Here is a 25,625-nt window from a genome sequence, read left to right on the forward strand (position 1 = left end):
TTATTGACACTTGTGAGTTCCCTATTGCCATTTTATATCTTGCTTTCTGTTAGTTTTGTGTCTTGTTTGATCCTTCTCTTTTATTTTTATATCTTTTGTTTTTATTTGGTTGTATTCCATACATCTTTCCTCTGTTGCTATCTTTTTTATCTCATGTGCTTCTGTGGTGGTTTTTTCAATGGTGGTTACCTTTAAGTAATGAAAAGGGTTCCTACCCTGTTCATTGTAGCACACTATTTTGTGAGTACTTTTACACTCCATCGTCCTTTGCTACTGTTAATCTCCATCCTCTCCCCCCTTTCTTTTTGTTGTTGTCACAGTTTAAATTTGGTTTTATTGTGTTCTTCTTGGAGCTTTTACTTGTGGCTCTGTTTTTTTTTTTTGTTCTTTATATCTGATTGGAGAACCCCCTTTAGTAATTCCTGGAGTGGGGGTTTTCTGATGCTAAATTTCCTCATCTTTTCTGTATCTGTGAATGTTTTTATTTCTCCTTCATATTTGAAGGATAGCTTTGATGGTTATAGTATTCATGGCTGAAAGTTCCTCTCTTTCAGGACTTTAAACATTGGGGTTTACTCTCTTCTAGCTTGTAGAGTTTCTGCTGAGAAATCTGATAATAATCTAATGGGCCTTCCTTTTTATGTTGTATTCTTCTTTTCCCTGGCTGCCTTGAGAATTTTTTCTTTGCCATTGGTTTGTGCCAATTTCATTATGATGTGCCTTGGAGTAGGTTTGTTGGGGTTAAGAAAACTCGGAGTTCTGTTTGCTTCATGAATTTGAGGCTTTAGTTCTTTCCACAGGCTTGGGAAGTTCTCATCTATTATTTATTTGAGTATGTTCTCCATTCCATTTTCTCTCTCTTCTCCCTCTGATATACCTATTATTCTTATGTTATTCTTTCTGATGGAGTAAGATAATTCTTGTAGGGCTATCTCATTTTTTTAAATTTTTGAGTCTCTTTCTTCTTCTCTCTGTTGTTCCTCAAATTGCTTGTCTTCTATTTCACTAATCCTCTCCTATCTGGGCTGTTCTACTAGCTAAGCTTGATACCTCGTTTTTCAGCTCGTGAATTGAGTTTTTCATCTCTGTTTGATTTGTTTTTATAGTTTCAATTTTCTTGGACATATATTCTTTGTGTTCATTGAGTTGTTTTCTGAGCTCCCTAAATTGCCTTTCTGTGTTTTCTTGTATATCTCGGAGTATTTTTAGGATTTATATTTTGAATATTCTGTCATTTAGCTCCAAGGTTTCCAATATATTAAATTTTTTCTCCATAGATTTTTCCTCATCTATCTGTGTTACCTCTCTTTCTTTTGTATCCATGATATTCGATTTTCTCTTCCTTAATGGCATCTGAGGGTGGTTTTGTTGATAGTATTAATGAGATTTAATAAAGAATAAAAAGTTAAAAAATAAAAAATCAAAAAAAGTGGTTTTTTAAAAATTAATAATGAAATAAATAAAAATAAAATAAAATAAAAATTTAAAAAAAGGAAATTATTTTCTCCCTCCTTTTTTCCTCTCCTCTCCTCTCCTCTCCCCTCTTTCTTGAGAAAATCTTGTGGTGAATTGTGAATTATATTGTATTTAATAGAACAAACAATGCCTGTAATGGAGGGCTTAATTGGGGAAAAGTAATAAAGGTGCAAGAAAATAAAATAAAATAAAAAATGAAAAAAAGGGCGGGGTATGGACCCACAAAAAGCAAATAATGAAAAAATTTGGATCAAGAATTAAATGATTTGCGTTTAGGTGTTGGTTGACTAAGAGTTATGATGAGAGGAATAAGAGGGAAACAGGAAAATGGGGTGACAAATTAAAAAATTACTATTGTATTTAGTGGAACAAGAGCTTGATAAAATGGAGAGCCAGGGATGGGAGCACTGTTAGTGAGTTAAAAAGGTGAAGTAAAAACTCCCCAAAATGCCACAAACATAAGTTTGAGTCCCAGATAAGATAATTTGTTCGTTATTTAGGTTTGAATGAGAGGAGACGTAAAGGAGAAAGGAAGAAACTAATATAGAGGGAGAAAAGAAAGAGAGAGAAAGAGAGAAAAAAGAGGGAACCACTAAAAGAAGAAAAAAGATAAAAGAGGAGAGAGAGAGAGAGTTAAGGGTTTTGGAGTACAACCCTCATAGAGAGAAAGGAAGAGGAAAGAAAAGATAATGGGAGATGTAACACTTATGGGTAGTGTAGTTCAAGGAGAGGAGAGAGTAAGACCGGTAGAGATTTAAACGACCAAATTGGAGGAGGAAAAAAAAAAATCAAGGATGAAGATAAGAGAAACAAACGAACAAATATAATAAAATAGGATAGGTTATAAAGTCTGTGGATTATTCTTGATTTTGAGAGGTTTTCTTCTTGCTTTTTCTTTTCTCTCCCTCTTCCTGGTCATTGACTTCTGCCCCTTTGGCACGCTCAGGTAGAGTTTTGCAGTTGATAAGTGTCTATGGCGATGTCATGTATTGTGCTTCAGTCTCGTTGGTAGTCGAGGCTCATTAGCATTTATAGGCTCCGACAGTGAGAGAGTCCATGTTCCTGCAGCCTCTCTCCTAGTCTTTCCTTCCTCAATTAGTAGCCTGATAATCCAGCTATGGGGTTGCTGCTGCCTCTGCCTGGATAGTAAGAGGCTCAAAGAGCTGGCAACTCCCCACTCTATTTCCACTCAGTGCAGGGTTCTGGGTAAGGCTCAGTCAGTCAGAGCTGCTAGCATAATCAGGCGGGACTTCCGCCCACTCACAGACCTCTGGCTCTGCCACTCTGTCTGGTAACACAGGCGGGCACCCACTCCCGGAGTGCTTGGACTAAACTCTCACTTACTATCTGCGCGCGCAGACCAGGATGTCAGGCCGGAAGTCTCGCCCTCTGAGTGAAACCCCCCCGCCTGCACTGAAAAGTTCCAGCGTTGGAATTGGCTCTCGCTCCGTCCCCGTGTGCGGCTTTTTCAAGGTGCTGGGGCGGCCTGAGATTCCGCTTTCGGCGCACACAAAGGCCCCTGACTCTGCCCCTCTGTGGGATAACACGGGCTCCCACTCCTGAGGTGCTGGGAGGGATCTCTTTTTTTTTTTTTTTTTTTTTTTTTTTTAATGAACCCTTTTTTTTAAAATTTTATTTATTCATTTTTAGAGAGGAGAGAGAGAGAGAGAAAGAGAAGAGAGAGACAGGCGGGAGGAGCTGGAAGCATCAACTCCCATATGTGCCTTGACCAGGCAAGCCCAGGGTTTCAAACCGGCGACCTCAGCATTTCCAGGTTGACGTTTTATCCACTGCGCCACCACAGGTCAGGGAGGAGTCTCTTGCCCACTCTCCATGAGCGCAGACCATGATGTCAGGCCGGAAGTCTCGCCCTCTGAGTGAAACCCCCCGCCCGCACTGGAAAGTTCCAGTGTTGGAATTAGCTCTCGCTCCCTTCCATGCGCGGCTCCCTCAGGGCACTGGGGCGGCTCGAGATTCCGCTTTTTGGCCCACACAAAGACCCCTGACTCTGCCCCTCTGTGGGATAATATGGGCAGGCACTGCCAAGGCACTCGGAGGAATCTCTCGCTCACTATCTGCACGCGCAGACCAGGATATCAGACCAGTGGCCTCACCCTCTGAGTGAAAACCCCGCCCGTATGGAAAAGTTCCAGCGTTGGAATTAGTTCTCACTCCCTCCCCATGTGCGGCTCTCCCAGGGCGCTGGGGCGGCCCGGAGGCTTTCGGCCCACACAAAGGCCTCTGACTCTGCCTCTCTGTGGGGTAACACGGGCGCACCCTCCCGGGGCTTTGGAAGGAATCTCTCGCCCACTATCTGCACGCGCTGACCAGGAGATCAGGTAAAATGGCTGCCCCACTTCTCTTTTTTTGTCTGGGTTTGGCGTGAGTGTTAGCTATATTGCCCGGGTTGTCACAGGAACAGTTTTTCCTCAGCTTGGATCTCCGTGCCACAGCCTGGTTCGGCCATTTGTGCCGCGGCCTGGATCTAGTCACCCCCTTTGCCCGCCTTAGTTTCTATATTCTCAGTTTCCAGTGAAAGCCACCCTGTTTAGGTTAGTAAGGAAGGTGGAGCATTTCTTACTCCCTATTTCCTTTGGGGTTTGGTTATATATTTAGCCAATTTTTTGCTCGATCATACCTTTGGGTGTATTGCAAAACATCTGGAGGCTCCAAGGATAGGTTTTTCTGTTTCTGGTTGAAGATCTTGTTGAGTTTTGAGGGAGATTTATCGGTATCGCTTCCTACCCCGCCATTACTCTGACGTCATATCCTGTTCTTTTATATGGAACATATTCTTTTGTTTCCTCATTTTGTTTTACTTTCTGTGTTTATTTTTATGAATGAAATGAAATCGCTACCTTTCTCTATCTTGAAGAAGAGGTCTTGTGTAAAAGTAACCGCTGTGTAGACAGCTTGTGCTGGGTGGCTTGGCATCCTGGCTGGAGCCTAAGTGGGTGCACACTGTGCCAGGGGTGTCCTGGCAGGCTGGCTGGCTGAAGCTGGGGCAAGCATGACTGAACTGGCCAGGCTGTGCAACTCTGGGTGCCACCAGGCAGACCAGCTGGCCAGGCCTGGAACAAGCATGGGAAAAGGCAGCTCAGGTGCCACAGCTTCAGGGGCATGCTGTCAGCTGGCTCGCTTGGTCTCAAGGGTCCCTGGCTGAGGTGCACGCTGTGGCAGCCATGCTGTGGCAGCCTTGCGGGCCGTCCTGAGCACTCGGACCATGCTCCCCCCATGCTGTCTGGGTGGAGGGGGAACATAAGCAATTGCACTCGCAGGCTCCTCCAGTTTTCAAGAGTTCCTGTGGTTTCCCACCCATTTGGCAGGCATCTTGGGGTTAGCAAATAGTTTTAGTTTCTTCAGGTATAGGTGCACTTTGAAACACTGTTTTATGGCTGTGCCCGGGGCAGGTGAGTGAGCTCAAGGGTTCATCAGTGAGATCCCTCCATACAGCAGGTTGCCCCACTGGGATGGGGTTCTGATGGTTACTGCATCTCCACCTCTCTTCCCCTCCTCTGTGTGCTCCCGTTCCCATTTGATGTGCAGAAGCTGTCAGTCTACCCTCAGTTGTTGTTCAGGAGAAGTTGCTATATATGTAGGTATATATTATTCGGTGTGTCAGTGGGAGGAGAGTTCCGGGTCTTCCTACATCTCCATGTTAGACCCCCATTCCCCGTTCTCAACTTGTGATGCTGGTCTGCATTTCTTTCCCACATTGTGTTAGCTAGGATCTCCCCTCCCACTCGCATTACTGTAATACCAGCTGGTCTTTTGTTTTCTTGAGTGACTTGAGAGATTTTATTCTAAAACCAAATTAACAGCTATTGACTATACTTATTCTCAAGCTTTTTTTTTTCACCCTCATATATGATATTAGTATCATGCTAAAATCATAATGCTTAGAATAAAGGCATTGTAGTGAATTTTTTCAATTTAATTTTTATGTTAAAAGCTGAATTTTTACAGCATTAATTTGAAGTTAGATTTTTCTAAGATAATGCCACCATTTAAAATAATGTTTTTAATCAGTTGTGGCTATGGGAATTAATCAATGACTTTTGGGTAGGGATTTGTGATGGATAATTAGTGGGTCTCTGACTTCATACCCCTGAGCCCTTTCTGTTATAACCTTAACCCAAGAAGTGTTCATTAGTACTTAAAATACAGAATTAATGAAAATCAGCAGAAGAAGTCTAGTCAAGCAATAATGCATGGACAGACAATAGTGGTAGCTCCTGCAATGATTGTGGTTTGGATAGGAAATTATTCCCATTTGGAAATCAATTTCCAACAGGGATGGAGTCCAAAGGTAGTGAATAATAAGACAAGTTCACATTAATAGTAAAAGATTAACATGCTTCTTTATTCCCCAAAGCCAGTACTAAAAGTCTACCAAGATCATAAGAGGCCTGAATACATATATGAACAGAATCGATTTCCGTTGATCACTTCTGGAATCATAAAACCACCAGCAAGCATTGACAAAAGTTCTACCAGATCACCTGCTCAGTTTTTTCAGCATAAAGATGCTTCAAAGAAAAAACAGGTATAGTATTTAAAGTTCTTAATTGGTTTTTTTAATTTAATTTTATTTTTATATAGCATTGCTAACATGATTTTAATGCATAAGAATAGTGGCAAAATCTTTTCCTATCAGGTTTCATAAAGGATTTGAGGAATATGATATTTGTCAGCTCTTCCTATTTGAGGAACATTTGGACAGTAGAGGAAGCACAACATCTGTTCAGTGTCTTCTGATCTTCTCTTGCATGTTAAAAAAGACATAATAGTGTTTTAGCTTATATAAAATTTTCATCATTATTCCCCAAAATGGCAACATTTGAAAACCTTAGTAAAAGGCAGTAAAACAGAAACTGAGCTAGATCAATAACTTTTCTAACTGGTGAGGGTTGTAGAGTGGTGAAGTTGTCTTGCTGGCAATAAGTGAATAACAGCTCTGGGGAGAAGTCACCAGAGTATGGCTTTATATGAACACCTGTAGATAATTAAAGAAATGAACAGAAGTGGGTGGGAGAAAGGATGGAGGATACATACCATAAAAATACAAATGAAGCCAAAATTTCTCCTAGCTTTTTATTGAGAAGATCCTTTGACATTTGTTAAGCATTTCAGTGCTAATTGTCTTTCATGCATCAGGCTAGTGTGCTAGAAATAAAGAGCTGGGAACAAGCTTTGTCCTCAAGGATTTCAGAATCCAGAGGTTGGCAGATGGACAAGTGAATGCTCAAAGTGTGATAAGAGCTCTCATTGGTCATTTCATGTATAAAACAGTGGATATCTGACTAGAAGGAATATTGACATCTAGTGTCCAGGGGTGTATGATCACTAGAGGAATAGCATCCTAGGGCATTACACTTGGCTTTGAGGAATGAGTGAAAAGTTACAAGACAGATAAGGTGAGAGAGAGAGAGAGAGAGTTGGGGGGTTGAGAGGACAGTTGTGAGGAAGCTCACAGTGTGTTTGGGTGGGATGATACTGAGAGATGATATCACATGACTGATAAAAATTATACAGCTTCAGTAAATTTGGTTTTTGTGAAATAAAAAGAGAGTGAGCCATCATAAGTAGGGCAAGGAAAGCTCCATTTGCTTATAAATCAATTCATTTAGTATAAAGTGGGCTACAAGATCTTGCAATCTTGCATTTAAAGAAGAGAGGGAAATTGTGTGGTTAACTGGGACGAAGAGAGGAAGCTAGAAAGGAAAGTTGGTGGTGGGCTTGATTGTAGCTGGAACTAAGTGAAGAATGAAGTATAGAGTTTGGGGTTGAAGGAGAATAATGGGAGAAAGGAGATATGCCATATAAAAGAAGACAACTATTTATTTTGAGAAGAGGGCCATCTTGGAGAGTAGTGCTTTCTTAAAATGAGTTTAGAATGGAAATGTAACGAGGATTTCCCAAGAGATGAAGTGAGAAGGGAAGGGAAGGAATGAAAGGGAAGGGAAGGGAGTTGGAAGTGTTGCTTCTGGTAATTAAGAAAGAATAAATTCTCAAATTGGACTAGGTATCCATCACAGAGGATGTTCTACATCTTTATGAATAAACGCTTTCTTTATTCTATCCCCCCTCATCCCTGAGAAGCCTGAATTTGTGTGACTACTTAAATTGAATCCCATCGTCCCACTGAGTTAAATGCAAGCCTAACTCATCTTATTGCCCTTCAGTTTACTGAGCTTCACAGGTGTTGCATCTTTTACAAATGGGAGGCAAGACCTTCACCATCAAAAAGGTTATAGTTCTCTTTATTACAAAAAGTATATTTAATTTCTTATGGTAGTCTGGAACTGAACCCACAATATCTCTGAGGTATGCCTATAATTATACTAAGATAAAAATGTGTAGGCCTATTGTTGAAGAGATTTTTCCTTTAGAGTGCAGTAAAACTTAAAAGGAAATAATTTAGAAAATAAGTGCATTTTTGTTAAAATATTAATACTCTAGTCTCATAAAAATATTAAAGTTGACTGTAGCCCTTTTAAAACATTGGAACAAGGCACTGTATGTTTTCTCTGGTGCTGGGAATCTGGTTTTGTCTATTCTTTTACATAAGAAAACAGTGCCACTGCTGCTATTCCAGGCCAATAAATGAAAAGAACTTTTTATCTTTTGACTTCAAAGGTGTATATCCTTAAGCTCTGAGTTTTCTAGAATTTGCCTCTCAAACTTTTATTCAACATGGTATATTTAATTAAAGATGGAGAATAATGATCACTGTGAATACAAGCTTCCTGTGAAACTTGTTCCACAGAGCTTATGATAATAAATCTCTTGTAGAAACGGCAGCCTCTATTAGTTATGCTAACAGCCGGTAAAAAGATTACTTATGTATTTCCATCAATTATTCAACAAAGCAGTCTGAGATGGTGATTCTTTCATCTTAACGCCATTTGCCCCTGTACTGTCAGAGAGACAAGGTGGTGACTGTTGGAATTAAATGTCAAATTTCCTCAAATGTGATTATCAACCTCCTTCATAGTAGGAGAGGGTGTGGGCGATGCTGCCCCAAAGTTTGTTGCAGAAGAATAAAGGGGTGTGTGTGCTTCCGTGTCTTTTGGGGGCAGGACAGGTGAGAGATGCAGAATCATAGGCTTCCGCCCAGACTGACTGACAGAAACCACATTGTAATGTGACACCCACGTAATTTACACACACATTGAAATGTGAGAAATACTGGTCTCCTCTCTAAAACTGGCAATTATGAGTTCAAAACATGTATACTTTTTGAGGTTATGATGTAATGATTCCCAATATTCAATGTAACTACCACTCACGTTCACAGAAACCTACAGTTTATTATGAGTTACAGTCACAGCTGTATGAGATTTCTCTCATTTAAAAGTGTCAGGTTCCCAGAACAGGCGAGGAAGTTGAGGGGAGATGCTACAGTAAAAGCACTGTCCCTGAGCAGGGAGAGCAGAGTGCTCCCATGAACACAGAAAACGGGTAGTGTGTAATACACAGTGTAATAGATTTTGAGTTACAGGAGAGCAGCAGGCAAGGGGAGCTGAGGCAGGGCTCCTGTGTGGGAAGGGAATGGATACCTGGATAAGGGAGCACTGAGAAGGAATATCACTGCCTAACAATAGTTTGAAAATGTTCAGTTCCAAAGTGCTTGCTTTGAGCCCTGAACACCTCAAGCAGTATAGTAATTGATTCTTTTTTTTAATTTTTTTTTTACAGGGACAGAGACAGAGTCAGAGACAGGGATAGATAGGGACAGACAGATAGGAACGGGGAGAGAGATGAGAAGCATCAATTACCAGTTTTTCGTTGGACACCTTAGTTATTCATTGATTGCTTTCTCATATGTGCCTTGACTGCGGTCTTTCAGCAGACTGAGTAACTCAGTGCTTGAGCCAACAACCTTGGGTCCAAGCTGGTGAGCTTTTTGCTCAAGCTGGCGACTTTAGGGTCTTGAACCTGGGTCCTCCGCATCCCAGTCCGATGCTTTATTCACTGAGCCACTGCCTGGTCAGGCAGTAATTGATTCTTGAGGTCAATATTTACACTTTTTTTTAGCTTTCTTTGCAAATCCTCATTTATTTTCTCTGTTTATGAGTTTATTTTTTGCTTAATCCCTTTACCATTTTTGGCTTTATTTAGGTCCGTCAGCCTTCCAGTGAGGTATTCTCTCCCTCACCTCCTAAACTGCCACGCACCACCAGCAGTGAGAGAAGAGAGCTCTATGGGATTGGTCCCTTGGCTTACCCTGAGTACATTTTCCACGACCGGGAAGATGTTGTTAAAGCCAACATTCGTAACCCCTTGCAGATCATTAAAATATTGCGTGAAAATGAACATCTTGGATTTCTTTACCTGGTTCCTGCAGTGCCAAGGTCTTCCATTGAATATGAATCGTATAATCTGAAGTAAGTTCTTTTTTATTAAGCAATATATTAACTTTAAAAATTACACATAAGATTGCAAATGTTTCCCATAATTGACTATTAATGATAAATATGATAAAATATAATTTTGGCTATCATCCAATGATAAATGAATCTTAATCACAATTTATTTTTCCTTTATTTATAGACATTATCTATTTATGAAGCACTGTTGTATTCCTCACATTTGAATTATGTAATGCCATCTATTTTTAATCAGTATTGCAAACTTGTTTTGTTATTTTGGGATTACTGAGGAAAGAAGATGGTAATGTATAAAAAGTCAATGATGCATTTGTTTTACACATCATTTTAACTGACAGCAGTTTTGAAATAATCTTTCCTTAATGTGATACCAGTTTAGCTTTGCCACCAAATTCTTTGAACTACCTTCCCTGTTCTCTACTGTGCAGGAAGCAGAAGGACCTTCTAGAGTTCACTTGTTCTCCCTTACATTAGTTTTATTGAGTCAGATAACTCTAAAGACAGACCTCCTCCTGAGTGGAAATGAGGAAGAAGAAAAACATTTTAATTAAAATGATAGACGTATTGCGAGTCCAAAAGAGCTCAACAGGAGTGAAAATAATTTGTAGAGAAAATAGAGATGCTTATGAAAATCCAGTTTTTCAGGCAAATGTATTGAGTACCCTCTCTATAGCAGGAACTATTCAAGGTGCTAAAGAGATTAGTGAACCATCCAGATTAAAGTTGCTACCCTCGTGGAGCTTACATTTTAGCAGAGGGAAACAATAGTAAATACCATATGAATAAATTATATGGAATGCTCTAGGAAGTGATAAGTATTATAGAAAAAAAAAAGACTAAACAAAGGTGATTGGGAATTCTGAGGAAGAGGATGTGAATTAACCAGGATGGTCAGGATGGGCCTTATTGAGAAGCTGGCATTTGAACAAGGACTTGGTGGAAAAGAGGACTGAATTATGTGATGGTTGGGAGAGGGAAGAAGAGCATTCTGACATCAGGAAAACGAATACAAATATCCGAAGGTAAGAGCACACTGGTTACATTTCTGAAGTGAAGAGGAGGCTGGTGTGGCTGACTATGCTGAAGAGAATGGGAGCTAGGGAACAGATACAATGGGCCTTCTGGTCACTGTAAGGATATTAGCTTGTACTCTGAGAAAAATGGAGAACCATGGAACAATTTCAAACAGAGAGCTATTAAGATCCGAATCACATTTTGAAAAGGACCACACTGACTGCTTTGTAGAGAATATAGATTTTTGAGGAACAAGAATTGAAATGGGAGGAGCAATTAGAAGGGTTGTAAATATTCAGGTGAGAGATGGACCAGGTGTTGATGGTGGAACTGGTGAGAAGTAGGTCAAACTCTAAAAAAGAATGGAAGGTCAAGCCAACAGGATGTTTTTGTGAATTGTATGCTATGTGGACAATCAGAGAGGAGTCCGGGATGACTTTAATGATCCATTTGCCTGAGCTATAGAAAGAGTAGAGTTGCTATTAACTGAAACATGGAAGGTTGAATGGAATAGATTTATTCATTGAAGAAGAAAGTGTGAGTTTGGACATACTTATTTTTGGATGCCAAAGATAGAGAAGAAATGAGGGGAAAGAAAAATGGGGATCAGAGTGAGTGTTTTTAAGATAAGAGAAATAGCTTGTTTTGTTTTGTTTTTAAGATAGGAGAATGAACATATAATAGACTAGAAAGCCCTGTGATGTAAAAAAAATGCCATTGCTTACTTAGTAGACTACAGTCTACTATATAAACATAGTAGATAACATACTATATAACTACAGACTATAGTGTAAACATAACTTTTCCATGCAGTGAGAAACCAAAAAATTTAAATGAGTCCTTTTATTACAATATTCATTTTTTGTGTGTTGTTCTGAAGCCCAACCTGCAATCTTGCAGAGATGTGTCTTTATTGAAAATGACATTGGAAACTTTGCTTTCGTTGAAGTGGGAAATTAATTTCATTTCTACGTTAATGCGCTCTTTCACCAGGGGAACTGAGTTGATGTTTAATATTTGGACTGACAGTCATGATGCAAGATCTCATTTAAGAAGATAGTGTTGAACTCACTGTTATCATGTTTTAGGGTTAATGCTAAATCTCCCTCCCTAGCCTGAACTCCAAATATTATAAACCTCATGAGTTAAGACAATGATTTGGATGCTACTTAGCTGAGGCAGCTAAATTGGAAGTTAAAAGTGATAAATACTGGTTTAACGAAATGAAACATGATTTCTTTTAAAAGTAGTCAAAATATAATGTATATAATGTCTTTTCATACTTTTAAGTGTAGTAAAATACATTAAATATGAAGTTTCACAATATTTGTATCTACTAAGTGAGAAAATAGTTCCATTTATCAAGTTTATTATAAAGAATTAATTTAGTGGTATGTGATAGGCATTAACAATTTTGCCAAGAATAAACTTCAAGGAGATGTTTAGATATATTAGAATATCAGTCTGGTAAATATACAACTATATTCGAAGGTCATCTTGCCCAGTGAGGGAGCATAATGGTGACTCTGGTTAGGTCTGGGGCAAGTAAGGAGAAGCTAGGCAAAGGGTCAGGAACTAGGGAGATGACGAACAGCACCAAGAGAGAATAAAACAAGTTAACACAAAAGAATTCTATTCTTTTTCTTTTTTTAGGACTTAGACCTTGGGCAAGAGTGATTGAAATTGAGAACCAACAATGTGGTATGGGAAAGGTTGTTGGCTAGACAGTTGGTTATATACCCACTTTGTGAGAGGACTCCAAATCATCTCATAACATTTTACATGCAATAAAGGGTGATGATTTATTGGTGTTTACATTCTAGGCAAAGTATTTATATGCAGTAAATCATTTAATCCTCACAATAATGCTGTAAGAGAGATACAGTTATTACCTTCTGTTTTAAAGATAAGGCACAAAATGGTTAAGTAACTTGACCCAGATTGTACAGTAAGTACAGTCTGGCTTCTGGAGCTCTGCTCTTAATTTGTATGCTCCACAGCCTGTCAAGATGAAGCAGTGCTGTTCATGAGACTGATAGTTTGCTATCAAAGAATGTCTTCACTACCCACTAGAAGTGGGGAAGCTGTGGAAGCATTTTTCATAATTTTCATACCTAGCATAATAATTTATGTATCTGATTAAGAAAAAAAATGTCATACTATTACTGAGGCACCTATGGACAATTATGCTAACAAAGAAAATAAAATAAGTTATAAGATAAACACAATGATGAAAAGGATCAGAACTTACACAATATAATTACAATGATCTCAAACTTGGATTTATAAACCACGGTAAAAGAATTAAATCACTAGCCAAGAATAACATATCCAGCAAAGTTATCCTTTAGATATGGAGGGAAAATAAAGAATTGTCCAGACATATAAAAACTGAGTGAATTTACCACCACAACACCTGCACTGCAGGAAACACCAAAGGGTATTTTTCTGCCTTAAACACAAAGACAAAAGAATACAATACTACAAATAAGGTGACTAACATACATATATAGAAACAGGACATTGTATCCCTTGTTTTGAATAGGATATTAAACACCTAAGTATAACATAAAGGTCAAAAGACGTAGAAACATTTTTTTTAAAAAAGAAGAAAACAGTAGCATCTGCAATTTGGAAGTGAACTCACAGCATAAAAAGGGATAATTTGTGACAACAAAAACATAAAAGGCATGAGGTAAAGGACTGAGTTTGCACAGTGGAATGGAGATAGGATTCTATCAGAAGAAAAAGGCCTGCTGTATATATGAATCTTTCTTTTGCATAAACCAAATTGTAAGCACAAAAAGTCTAGAACTGAAACATAACACAAAAATAAAGGAAATAGAGGGGAAACACATAACATAAAAATAAAGGAAATAGAGGGGAAAAAACATAAAATACCACCAAACTAAAATAACAAAAATGCAAGGTAAAAGGACCAATGAAGGTATAGAGCTACCAGGAAAACAAAAGGTAAAAGGGCTATAGGAAATCCTCATATATCAATAACCACCTTAAATGTAAATTGACTGAACTTACCAATTAAAAGACACAGGATCTTTTAATGAGATGGATCATAAAATAAAGTCTAAGTGTAGGCTGCCCCCAAGAGACAAATTTCAGCTGCAGGGACAATATAGGCCCAACATGAAGGGATAGAAAATTATACTCCAAGCAAATAGTGTCCAGAAAAATGCAGGTATCATTTACTTATATCTGAAAAATAGATTTCAAGATAAAAAGCAGGAAATAAACAGTCATTTTATAATAATAAGGGGGACAATACATCAAGAAAACATCTATTGAGAGAAGACAAGATGGTGATGGAGTAGGTGGATGTACCAACTTCCATCTCCCAGAACCAAAGTGGATTACAAACTAATTTTAAGAACCATCTTATGGAAAAACCAATTTTGAATTAAACTAAAAAGACTCTTCAGGCCCTGGCCGGTTGGCTCAGCGGTAGAGCGTCGGCCTGGCGTGCGGGGAACCTGGGTTCGATTCCCGGCCAGGGCACATAGGAGAGGCGCCCATTTGCTTCTCCACCCCCACCCCCTCCTTCCTCTCTGTCTCTCTCTTCCCCTCCCACAGCCAAGGCTCCATTGGAGCAAAGATGGCCCGGGCGCTGGGGATGGCTCCTTGGCCTCTGCCCCAGGCACTGGACAGGCTCTGGTCGCAGCAGAGCGACGCCACGGAGGGGCAGAGCATCGCCCCCTGGTGGGCGTGCCGGGTGGATCCCAGTCGGGCGCATGCGGGAGACTGTCTGACTGTCTCTCCCCGTTTCCAGCTTCAGAATAGAAAAAAAAAAAAGACTCTTCAACCAAGGAACACTGAAGAAGCCACACTGAGACTGGTAGGAAAAGCGGAAACGTGAAGAGGGCTGCCCAGCTACCCGGAGCGAATGGCAGCCAGGAGAGACTCGCGTGGCAGGAAGTGAGTTTAGCAGAGAGGGGAGGGTCCTGAGTCCCAGGAACAAAGCCCCAGCCTGCAGCCCCACAGCCTAGAAGAGGTGTATGGACAGTATTTAGCTGGAAACAAGTCAGGATACTGTTTGTGAGAAAGAGACTGATTTCTCAGACCCAAGATTCTTCTTAAAGGGACCATGCAGAAAACTTCTCTCAAAACCACTCACCTGGGGCTCCGGGGGATGGGGAGAGAGGAGAGGACCAGAGCAGCGGGAAGAGAGTGGAATCTAGGAGGCACAGGGAGAAACACTTTCAGAGACAGCCACCCTAACCCCTGGGAGGAGTCACTCACCAAATCAAAAGTGAATATTTCCCCTGGAAACAGCAATACCAGCAAAGGGAAGGAGGACACCAGGCAAACAAGCTCTCCCCTGTCTACAGGAGACACACCTTAAAACAAAAGATGCACATAGACTGAAGATAAAAGAATGGAAAAAAATATTTCATATAAATGGAAAAGAAAAAAAACGCTGGGGTAGCAATACTTATATCAGACAAAATGGACTTTAAAACAAAGACTATAGTAAGAGATAAAGAAGGTCACTACATAATGATAAAGAGAGCAATCCAACAGGAAGATATAACCGATATAAATATCTACGCACCTAATATAGGAGCACCTAAATATATAAAGGAGACTTTGATGGATTTAAAGGGCGAGATAACAGCAATACCATAATAGTAGGGGATTTCAATACCCTGCTAACATCACTAGATAGATCCTCAAGAAAGAAAATTAACAAAGAAACAGCAGACTTGCCTGACCTGTGGTGATGCAGTGGATAAAGCTTCGACCTGGAAATGTTGAGGTCGCCGGTTCAAAACCCTGGGCTTCCCTGGTCAAGGCACGTATGGGAGTTGGTGCTTCCAGCTCCACCCCCCTTCTCTCTCTCTGTCTTTCTCTCCTCTCTCTCCCTCTCTGTCTCTCTCTCTCCTTCTCTCTCTCCTCTCTAAAAATGAATAAAAAAAAAATCACTCAGAATCAGCAGACTTAAAGGACACAATAGATCAACTCGATTTAATAGTTATTTTTAGAACCTTTTACCCTAAAGCAGCAGAATATACATTCTTTTCATTTATTTATTGTTTTAGAGAGGAGAGGGAGAGACAGAGAGAGAGAAGGGGGGAGGAGCTGGAAGCATCAACTCCCATATATGCCTTGACCAGGCAATCCCAGGGTTTCGAACCGGCAACCTCAGCATTTCCAGGTCAACGCTTTATCCACTGCACCACCACAGGTCAGGCCTATACATTTTTTTCAAGTGCTCATGGTACATTCTCTAGGATACACCACATGTTAGGGCACAAAAGCGGTCTCAACAAATTTAAGAAGATTGAAATCATAGCGAGCATTTTCTCTGATCACAATGGCATGAAACTAGAAATCAACCATGACAGAAAAACTGAAACATACTCAAACACTTGGAAACTAAATAGCATGTTATTCAACAATGAATGGGTTAACAATGAGATCAAAGAAGAAAATAAAAAATATCTAGAAATGAACGATTACAAGTATACATCAACTCAAAATTTATGGGACACAGCAAAAGCAGTCCTGAGAGGGAAGTTCATAGCATTACAGGCATACCTCAAGCTAGAAAAAGCTAAAATAAACAACTTAACCCTGCATCTAAAAGAACTAGAAAAAGAACAGCAAGTAAAGCCCAGAACTAGTAGAAGGAAGGAAATAATAAAGATCAGAGCAAAAATAAATGACATAGAGGCTAAAGAAACAATGCAGAGGATCAATGAAACCAGGAGATGGTTCTTTGAAAAGGTAAACAAGATCGATGAATCTCTAACCAGACTCACCAAGAAAAAAAGAGAGAGGACTCAAATAAATAAAATTAGAAATGAGAATGAAGAAATAAAAACTGACACAACAGAAATACAAAATATTGTAAGAAAATACTATGAAGAACTGTACGCCAAAAAATGAGACAACCTAGATGAAATGGACAAATTTCTTGTAACATATAATCATCCAAAAATTAATATGGAAGAATCAGAAAACCTAAACAGATCGATTACAACAAATGAGATCGAAACAGTTATCAAAAAACTCCCAAAAAAGAAAAGTCCTGGGCCTGATGGCTTCAAAAGTGAATTCTACCAAATATTCAAAGAAGAACTAACTCCTATCCTTCTCAAGCATTTTAAAAAAATTCAAGAGGAAGGAAGACTTCCAAGCTCCTTTTTTGAGGCAAGCATAATTCTGATTCCAAAACCAGGCAAAGACAACACAAAGAAAGAAAATTGTAGGCCAATATCCCTGATGAATTTAGATGCTAAAATCCTCAACAAAATATTAGCAAACTGGATCCAGCAATATATGAAAAAAATCATACACCATGATCAAGTGGGATTTATTCTTGGGAGGCAAGGCTGGTACAGTATTTGCAAATCAATCAATGTGATTCATCACATAAACAAAAGGAAGGAGAAAAACCACATGATAATTTCAATAGATGCAGAAAAAGCATTTGATAAAATCTAGCACTCATTCATGATCAAAACTCTCAGCAAAGTAGGAATACAGGGAACATACCTCAACATGATAAAGGCCCTCTATGACAAACCCACAGCCAACATCATACTCAATGGGCAAAAATTAAAAGCAATCCCCTTAAGATCAGGAACAAGGCAGGGGTGCCCCCTTTCACCACTCTTATTCAACATAGTTCTGGAAGTCCTAGTCACAGCAATCAGAGAAGAAAAAGAAATAAAAGGCATCCAAATTGGAAAAGAAGAAGTAAAACTATTATTATTTGCAGATGATATGATATTGTATATAAAAAACCCTAAAGTCCAGTAAAAAATACTACTAGACTTGATAAATGAATTCAGCAGGGTTGCAGAATATAAAATTAATACTCAGAAATCAGAGGCATTTTTATACACTAACAATGAACTGTCAGAAAGAGAAATTAAGGAAGCAATCCCCTTCACTATTGCAACCAAAAAAATAAAGTACCTAGGAATAAATTTAACCAGGGAGATTAAAGACTTGTACTCGTTAAATTATAAAACATTGATAAAAGAAATCAGGGAAGATACAAACAAATGGAAGCATATACCGTGCTCATGGTTAGGAAGAATAAACATCATTAAAATGTCTATATTACCCAAAGCAATTTTTTTTTTACCCAAAGCAATTTATAAATTCAATGGAATACCGATTAAAATACCAATGACTTACTTCAAAGATATAGAACACATATTCCAAAAATTTATATGGAACCAAAAGAGAACACGAATAGCCTCAGCAATGTTGATAAGGAAGAATAAAGTGAGAGGTATCACACTTCCTGATATCAAGTTATACTACAAGGCCATTGTACTCAAAACAGCCTGGTACTGGCATAAGAACAGGCACATAGATCAATGGAACAGAACTGAGAACCCAAAAATAAACCCACATTTTAATGTACAACTGATATTTGACAAAAGAGGTAAGAGCATACAATGGAGTAAAGGCAGCCTCTTCAACAATGATATTGGGAAAATTAGAAAGCTACCTGCAAAAAACTGAAACTAGACCACCAACTTACAGCATTCACAAAAATAAACTTAAAATGGATAAAAGACTTGAATGTAAGCCATAAAACCATAAGCATCTTAGAAGAAAACATAAGCACTAAGGTCTGTGACATCTCTTGCAGCAACATATTTGCCGATTTATCTCCACGGGCAAGTGAAATAAAAGAGAGGATAAACAAATGGGACTATATCAAACTAAAAAGCTTCTGCACAGCTAAAGACAATAAGAACAGAATAAAAAGACAAACTACACAATGGGAGAATATATTTGACAATATGTCTGATAAGGGGTTGATAACCAAAATTTATAAAGAACTTGTAAAATTCAATACCAAGAAGACAATCCAATCAAAAATGGACGAAAGAAATGAATAGACAGTTCTCCAAAGAGGAGATACAGATGGTCAATAGGCATGTGAAAAAATGCTCAACATCACTAATCATTAGAGAAATGCAAATTAAAACCACAATGAGATATCACCTCACACCAGTCAGAATGCTGTTCATCAACAAAACAACACAGAATAAGTGCTGGTGAGGACATGGAGAAAAGGGAACCCTCCTGCAATCCTGGTGGGAATGCAGACTGGTGCAGCCACTGTGGAAAACAGTATGGAGGCTCAGTGGTAGAGTGTCGGCCTGGCGTGCAGAAGTCCTGGGTTCGATTCCCGGCCAGGGCACACAGGAGAAGCACCCATCTGCTTCTCCACCCCTCCCCCTCTCTTTCCTCTCTGTCTCTCTCTTCCCCTCCCGCAGCGAGGCTCCACTGGAGCAAAGATGGCCCGGGCACTGGGGATGGCTCCTTGTCCTCTGCCCCAGGCGCTAGAGTGGCTCTGGTCGCAACAGAGCAATGCCCCAGAGGGGCAGAGCATCGCCCCCTGGTGGGCAGAGCGTTGCCCCTGGTGGGCGTGCCAGGTGGATCCCGGTCAGGCGCATGCGGGAGTCTGTCTGACTGTTTCTCCCCGTTTCCAGCTTCAGAAAAATACAAAAAAAAAAAAAAGAAAAAGAAAAGAAAACAGTATGGAGATTCCTCAAACAATTAAAAATGGATCTGCCTTTTGACCCAGCTATCTCACTTTTAGGAATATATCCTAAGAATACCAAATTACTGATTCAAAAAAAATATGCATTCCCATGTTTATTGCAGCATTGTTTACAATATCCAAGATCTAGAAACAGCCCAAGTGTCCATCAGTGGACAAGTAGATTAGAAAGCAGTGGTACATATACACAATGGAACACTACATGGCCATGAGAAAGGAAATCTTGCCTTTTACGTTGGCATGGATCACCCTGGAGATTATTATGCTAAGTGAAATAAGCCAAGCAGAGAAGAACAAATATCATATGATCTCATTTATATGTGGAATCCAATGAACAAAGAAACTGAGAAACGGAAAAGAGGCAGAGGCGGAGTCACAGGGAGCAGTGGGACAGCTGTCAGAAGGAAGGGTGATGAGGGTATGGGATCAGAGAAGGTTAAGGAATTAGTGAAATTATATATACATAACACATAGATATAGATAACAGGACAGCAAATCCCAAAGGGAAGGGGGGAAGGAACTAGGGGGAGTGGGGCAAAGGGTAGTTTTGAGGGACAAGGACATGGGGTGAGGGAGTTATGTTGAGTGGGACACATGAATTCATCTTAACACAATAAATTAAAATTAATAAAAGTTTTTTTAGAAAAGTTTATTTAAAAAGAAGTACGCGGAGGACCTCAACAGACACTTCTCCAAAGAAGACATACAAATGTCCAACAAATATATAAAAAGATGCTCAATTTCACTAACTGTAAGGGAAATACAAATCAAAACTACAATGAGATACCACCTCACACCTGTTAGATTGGCTATTATCAACAAGACAGGTAATAGCAGAGGTCCCCAAACTATGGCCCGTGGGCCGCATGTGGCCCCCTGAGGCCATTTATCCGGCCCCCACCGTACTTCCGGAAGGGGCACCTCTTTCATTGGTGGTCAGTGAGAGGAGCACATTGACCATCTCATTAGCCAAAAGCAGGCCCATAGTTCCCATTGAAATACTGGTCAGTTTGTCTATTTAAATTTACTTGTTCTTTATTTTAAATATTGTATTCCCATTTTGTTTTTTTCCTTTAAAATAATATATGTGCAGTGTGCATAGGGATTTGTTCATAGTTTTTTTTTATAGTCCGGCCCTCCAACGGTCTGAGGGACAGTGAACTGGCCCCCTGTGTAAAAAGTTTGGGGACCCCTGGGTAATAGCAAGTGTTGGAGAGGATGTAGAGAAACAGGAACCCTCATACATACTGGTGGGAATATAAATTGATTCAGCCACTATTGAAAACAGTATGGAGGTTGCTCACAAAATTAAAAATAAAGCTATCATGTGCTGACCAGCCAGTGGCGCAGTGGATAGAGCGTCGGACTGGGATACAGAAGACCCAGGTTCGAGACCTCGAGGTCACCAGCTTGAGCCTAAGGTCACTGGCTTAAGCAAGGAGTCACTCAATCTGCTGTAGACCCCCGGTCAAGGCACATATGAGAAAACAATCAGTGAACAACTAAGGTGCCGTAATGAAGAATTGATGCTTCTCATCTCTCTCCCTTCCTGGCTGTCTGTCCCTATCTGTGCCTTGCCTCTGTCTGACTCTCTGTCACAAAAAATAAAATAAATAAACCAAAAAAAATAAAATAAAGCTACCATGTAACTAAGCAATCTTTCTTCTGGGTATCTACCCCCCAAAATTGAAAACATTTATTCATAAAGATATATATAGCCCTGGCCCTGGCCGGTTGGCTCAGTGGTAGAGCCTGGTGTGCAGAAGTCCCGGGTTCGATTCCCGGCCAGGGCACACAGGAGAAGCGCCCATCTGCTTCTCCACCCTTCCCCCTCTCCTTCCTCTCTGTCTCTCTCTTCCCCTCCTGCAGCCGAGGCTCCATTGGAGCAAAGATGGCCCGGGCGCTGGGGATGGCTCCTTGGCCTCTGCCCCAGGCGCTGGAGTGGCTCTGGTCGCGGCAGAGCGGCGCCCCGGAGGGGCAGAGCATTGCCCCCTGGTGGGCAGAGCCTCGCCCCCTGGTGGGCGTGCCGGGTGGATCCCAGTCAGGCACATGCGGGAGTCTGACTATCTCTCCCCGTTTCCAGCTTCAGAAAAATACAAAAAAAAAAAAAAAACCCAGATATATATATAGCCCTATATTTATTGCAACTTTATTCATGGTGTCCAAGACGTCCAGACAACCTAAGTGTCCTTCAGTGGGTGATTGGATAAAGAAGATGTAATACATATATACAATGGTGGTATACTACTCAGCCATAAGAAAAGATGACATATTGCCATTTGCAACCACATGGATAGAACTTGAGAATATCATGCTAAGTGGAATACCATATGATTTTACTCATGTGGGATATAACACAGAAAACAATCAAAACCAGAAAAAGCCCTCATAGTCATAGACATTAGTATGGTGATTACCAGAGATGGGAGGAGCAGTTGAAGAGGGTAAAAGGGGTCAAATATATGGTGACAGTAGGAGACTAGACTTTGGGGGCGGGGGGTTGAACACACAATGCAATATACAGATGATTTTTATAGTTGTACACTTGACACTTACATAATCTTATTTACCAATGTCACCCCAATAAGTTTAATAAAAAAGAAAGGTATTCCTTATACTAAAAAATGAGGAAATTGGGGTACAGATATATGAAGGACTTTGCTATTTGATATTGTTTTGTGATTTTCAGATACAATGTTCAGAATAATGTGTGATATTCCTATCTTTAATTCTATGATTTCATTATCTATGCAATATCAATTTTAAAGATATTAGAATTTAATGAGGCCCTGGCTGATTGGCTCAGTGGTAGAGCGTTGCCCAGTGTATGGATGTCCCAAGTTCGATTCCCAGTCAGGGCACACAGGAGAAGTGACTATTTGCTTCTACACCTCTCTTCCTCCCTCTTCTCTCTCTCTTTCCCTCCAAGCAGCCATTGCTCAATTGGTTGTAGTGCATTGGCCCCAGGCACTGCTGATGGCTCCATTGCCTTGCCTCAGGCCCTAAAATAGCTCAGTTGCTGAGCAACAGAGCAACAGTCCCAGATGGGCAGAGCATCGACCAGTAGGGGGCTTGCCAGCTGGATCCCAGTCGGGGTGTATGCAGGAGTCTGTCTCTCTGCCTGCCCACCTCTCATGTTAAAAAATAAAAAATACTTCAATCTATGTAAACACAATAAATTTAAATCAATAAAAAAATAAAAACAATTTATTGGGTATGTTAGGATGTATAGCAGAGTACTCCTACCCCCCTCAAAAAAAAGCCTAAGTATTATTGTCCATAGGAAGCCAAGAAAGAGAACACAATGTCTCCTCTACCTCAATGTTTCCCAATGTGTATTTCCGGGAACACTAGATCTAAGTGATATTAATAGGTAAATGGTAAAATATATTTATATTCTTTGATCATGTAAATGTGGAAAACATTAAATTAAATCACTGGTTCTCAACCTGGGAGATTTTGTCACCCAGGAGACATTTGGAGATGTTTGGAGACATTTTTTAAATTTTAACTGGAGAGGGTGGTACTACTGTTATCAAGTGGGAAACTACCTACTAAACAGCCAGTAGTGCACAGAACAGTCCCATGCAGCAAAGAATTACCTGACCCAAAATGTCAGTACTGTAGTGCTGAAGTTAATAAACCAAGAGTTTAATAATGCTAATTACACATTTAATAATGCTGTCCTGTATAACAAAAGAAACATTTGTTGTGGGATATTTGCTATGATTAGGATTCCATGAAAAATAATTATGTGACCTGGGCTGGTGGGACCATATAAATATCTACATTATGCTCAGATCATATTACTTTTTGAGTGATCAGATTGATTCTCAGGTACTTTCTAAGCCTGTTATGCCTGGGGCTATGATAATTTAATAGAAAATTTAAAACAAAATTTGAAAAACCTAGAGCAGTGGTGCTCAGCTTTGGCTGCTAATTAGAATTATCCAGGCCCTACCTCCAGAGACTTATTTAATAGCTTTGTGGTAAAGCCCAACCAACAGTCTTTCTTTAAATTTTACCCAATACTCCAATATTCAACCACCTTTGCACACCATGGCCTTGAAGCAGCGGTTCTCAAGCAAGCCCTAAAGCATTTATTTGTTAAACTAGATTGTTCAACTCCCAGAGCTTCTGATTCAATAGGTCTGTGGCACAGCCTAGGATTTTGCAATTCTCACAGCTACTGTTCCAGAGACCATACACTGAGAATCATTGCCCCTAGAGTCCTCTCTTATTGAAGGAACATGGAAGTTTCCTCTTAGTTATGCCTCTGTTTAATTTTCTGGGTAAAAAGTAGTTTCTTACCAGATATGTTTGCCATTTTGGATTAATCATACCAGAAGCAAAGCGAGCCATTCCTCTTCAGTTTACATTAGAACTAAACTCATATTGAAGCATGATATTGACCATCATCAAACAAATTGAGGTTTATAAATGCAGAACTTAGGAAATGGCTAATTTCTTTCCAGGCAAATGCTCTCTTGCCTTCCTCCAATAAATATGTTGAAATCATATCAAAATTGTATAATAGTGAAACCAATAAGATAAGTTAGACTTGATAGAGCCAGATGAGCTTATCTAACTTACCCTCTCACTTTAAAGCAGGCAAAGAATTACTCTTACTGTGGCCCTGGCCAGTTGGCCCAGTGGTAGAGCGTCGACCTGGCGTGCGGGGGACCCGGGTTCGATTCCCCGCCAAGGCACATAGGAGAAGCACCCATTTGCTTCTCCACCCCCCCCTCCTTCCTCTCTGTCTCTCTCTTCCCCTCCCACAGCCAAGGCTCCATTGGAGCAAAGATGGCCCAGGCGCTGGGGATGGCTCCTTGGCCTCTGCCCCAGGCGCTAGAGTGGCTCTGGTCTCGGCAGAGCGACGCCCCCAGAGGGGCAGAGCATCACCCCCTGGTGGGCAGAGCGCTGCCCCCTGGTGGGCAGAGCGTTGCCCCTGGTGGGCGTGCCGGGTGGATCCCGGTGGGGCGCATGTGGGAGTCTGTCTGACTGTCTCTCCCTATTTCCAGCTTCGGAAAAATACAAAAAAAAAAAAAAAAAAAAAAAAAAAAAAAGAATTACTCTTACTGTAGAAATCAGAAACATGAAAGAGATGGGAAGAGAGTACTGGGTGAACAAAGGCATGTGAGTGGATTCAAACACAGCCGAAGATGGATATGATTTTTAATAAAGCAGCCAGGCCAGTTCAAAACCCTGGGCTTGCCTGGTCAAGGCACGTATGGGAGTTGATGCTTCCTGCTCCACCCCTTTATCTCTCTCTCTCTTTCTCTTTCTCTCTCTCTCTCTCTCTCTCTCTCTCTCTCTCCTCTCTAAAATGAATATATAAGTTAAAAATCTTTAAAAAAAAATGCAGCCTGACTAAAAAGGACGATTTGTGTGAACAGAAAAGAAACTAATATGAGATGAAAGGAGAGTGCCACAGACACTTGGCAGAGTCATTTGGATTTAATGATATAAGCCAGTGGTTCTCAGAGTGTGTACCAGGGCGCACTGGTGAGCCCTAGATGATTTCCAGCTGCGCCCTATGGTATATTCCAGAGAAGTATGTATCCGTTGGGGACCAAAAAACCAATAGGGTTTTTGGAGTTTAGATTTTTGGGGGATAGAGGTGTGGGGAATTGGCTGTAAGCTGACAGTCTGCCCAACCCCCCACCTCACTTGCCTGATTAGGTTGCAAAAGGCTGTTAAGCTGTGGTGCTAGATTGTTTACACTACCCCCCATGTTCCCCAGAAAGACTGGAGGCAAGTTTCTTCTATCCTTTGTTTGGTGTAAAGTTAAGATGATATGAATGGTGGGGGTTTTCTGCACTCAACACAATTAAGAGTAAAAAGAGAGGAATTCTTCAATGTATTGATGAGGAAATGAGAGTTTGCCTTTCAAATATATATATGCCCAAACATTGAAGAAATCGCTAGGACACATCATGCTCATGTTTCTCATAAACGCAAGAATGAAAAAACTTAACACATTTGTGCCAGGACCTGCCAAATTTTCTAAATCTTACTAAGAATGTGTGTGTGTGTGTGTGTGTGTGTGTGTGTGTGTGTGTGTGTATATATATAAAGATAACTTTTTGTCATTTTTTTATTTTTAACCCTTCTTTTTTACAATTTCTAAAAAGCATAACTCAAAAAATGTAACATAAAAATGTTTTTAATGTCAGAATAAATTTAATTTT

General features: G+C 40.1%; 1 protein-coding gene across 1 annotated transcript in view; it reads left to right on the forward strand.

Annotated features, from left to right (window-relative positions):
• DNAH6 (dynein axonemal heavy chain 6) overlaps positions 1-25,625 on the forward strand; it is a 319,440-nt gene that overhangs the window by 13,810 nt on the left and 280,005 nt on the right. The window contains exons 3-4 of the mRNA XM_066267533.1: positions 5,852-6,022; positions 9,601-9,866. Coding sequence (XP_066123630.1) covers positions 5,852-6,022; positions 9,601-9,866 — 437 coding nt within the window. The remainder of the gene's footprint in view (positions 1-5,851; positions 6,023-9,600; positions 9,867-25,625) is intronic.

Source organism: Saccopteryx bilineata, chromosome 3 (genome assembly GCF_036850765.1).
Source record: "Saccopteryx bilineata isolate mSacBil1 chromosome 3, mSacBil1_pri_phased_curated, whole genome shotgun sequence".
NCBI lineage: Eukaryota > Metazoa > Chordata > Mammalia > Chiroptera > Emballonuridae > Saccopteryx > Saccopteryx bilineata.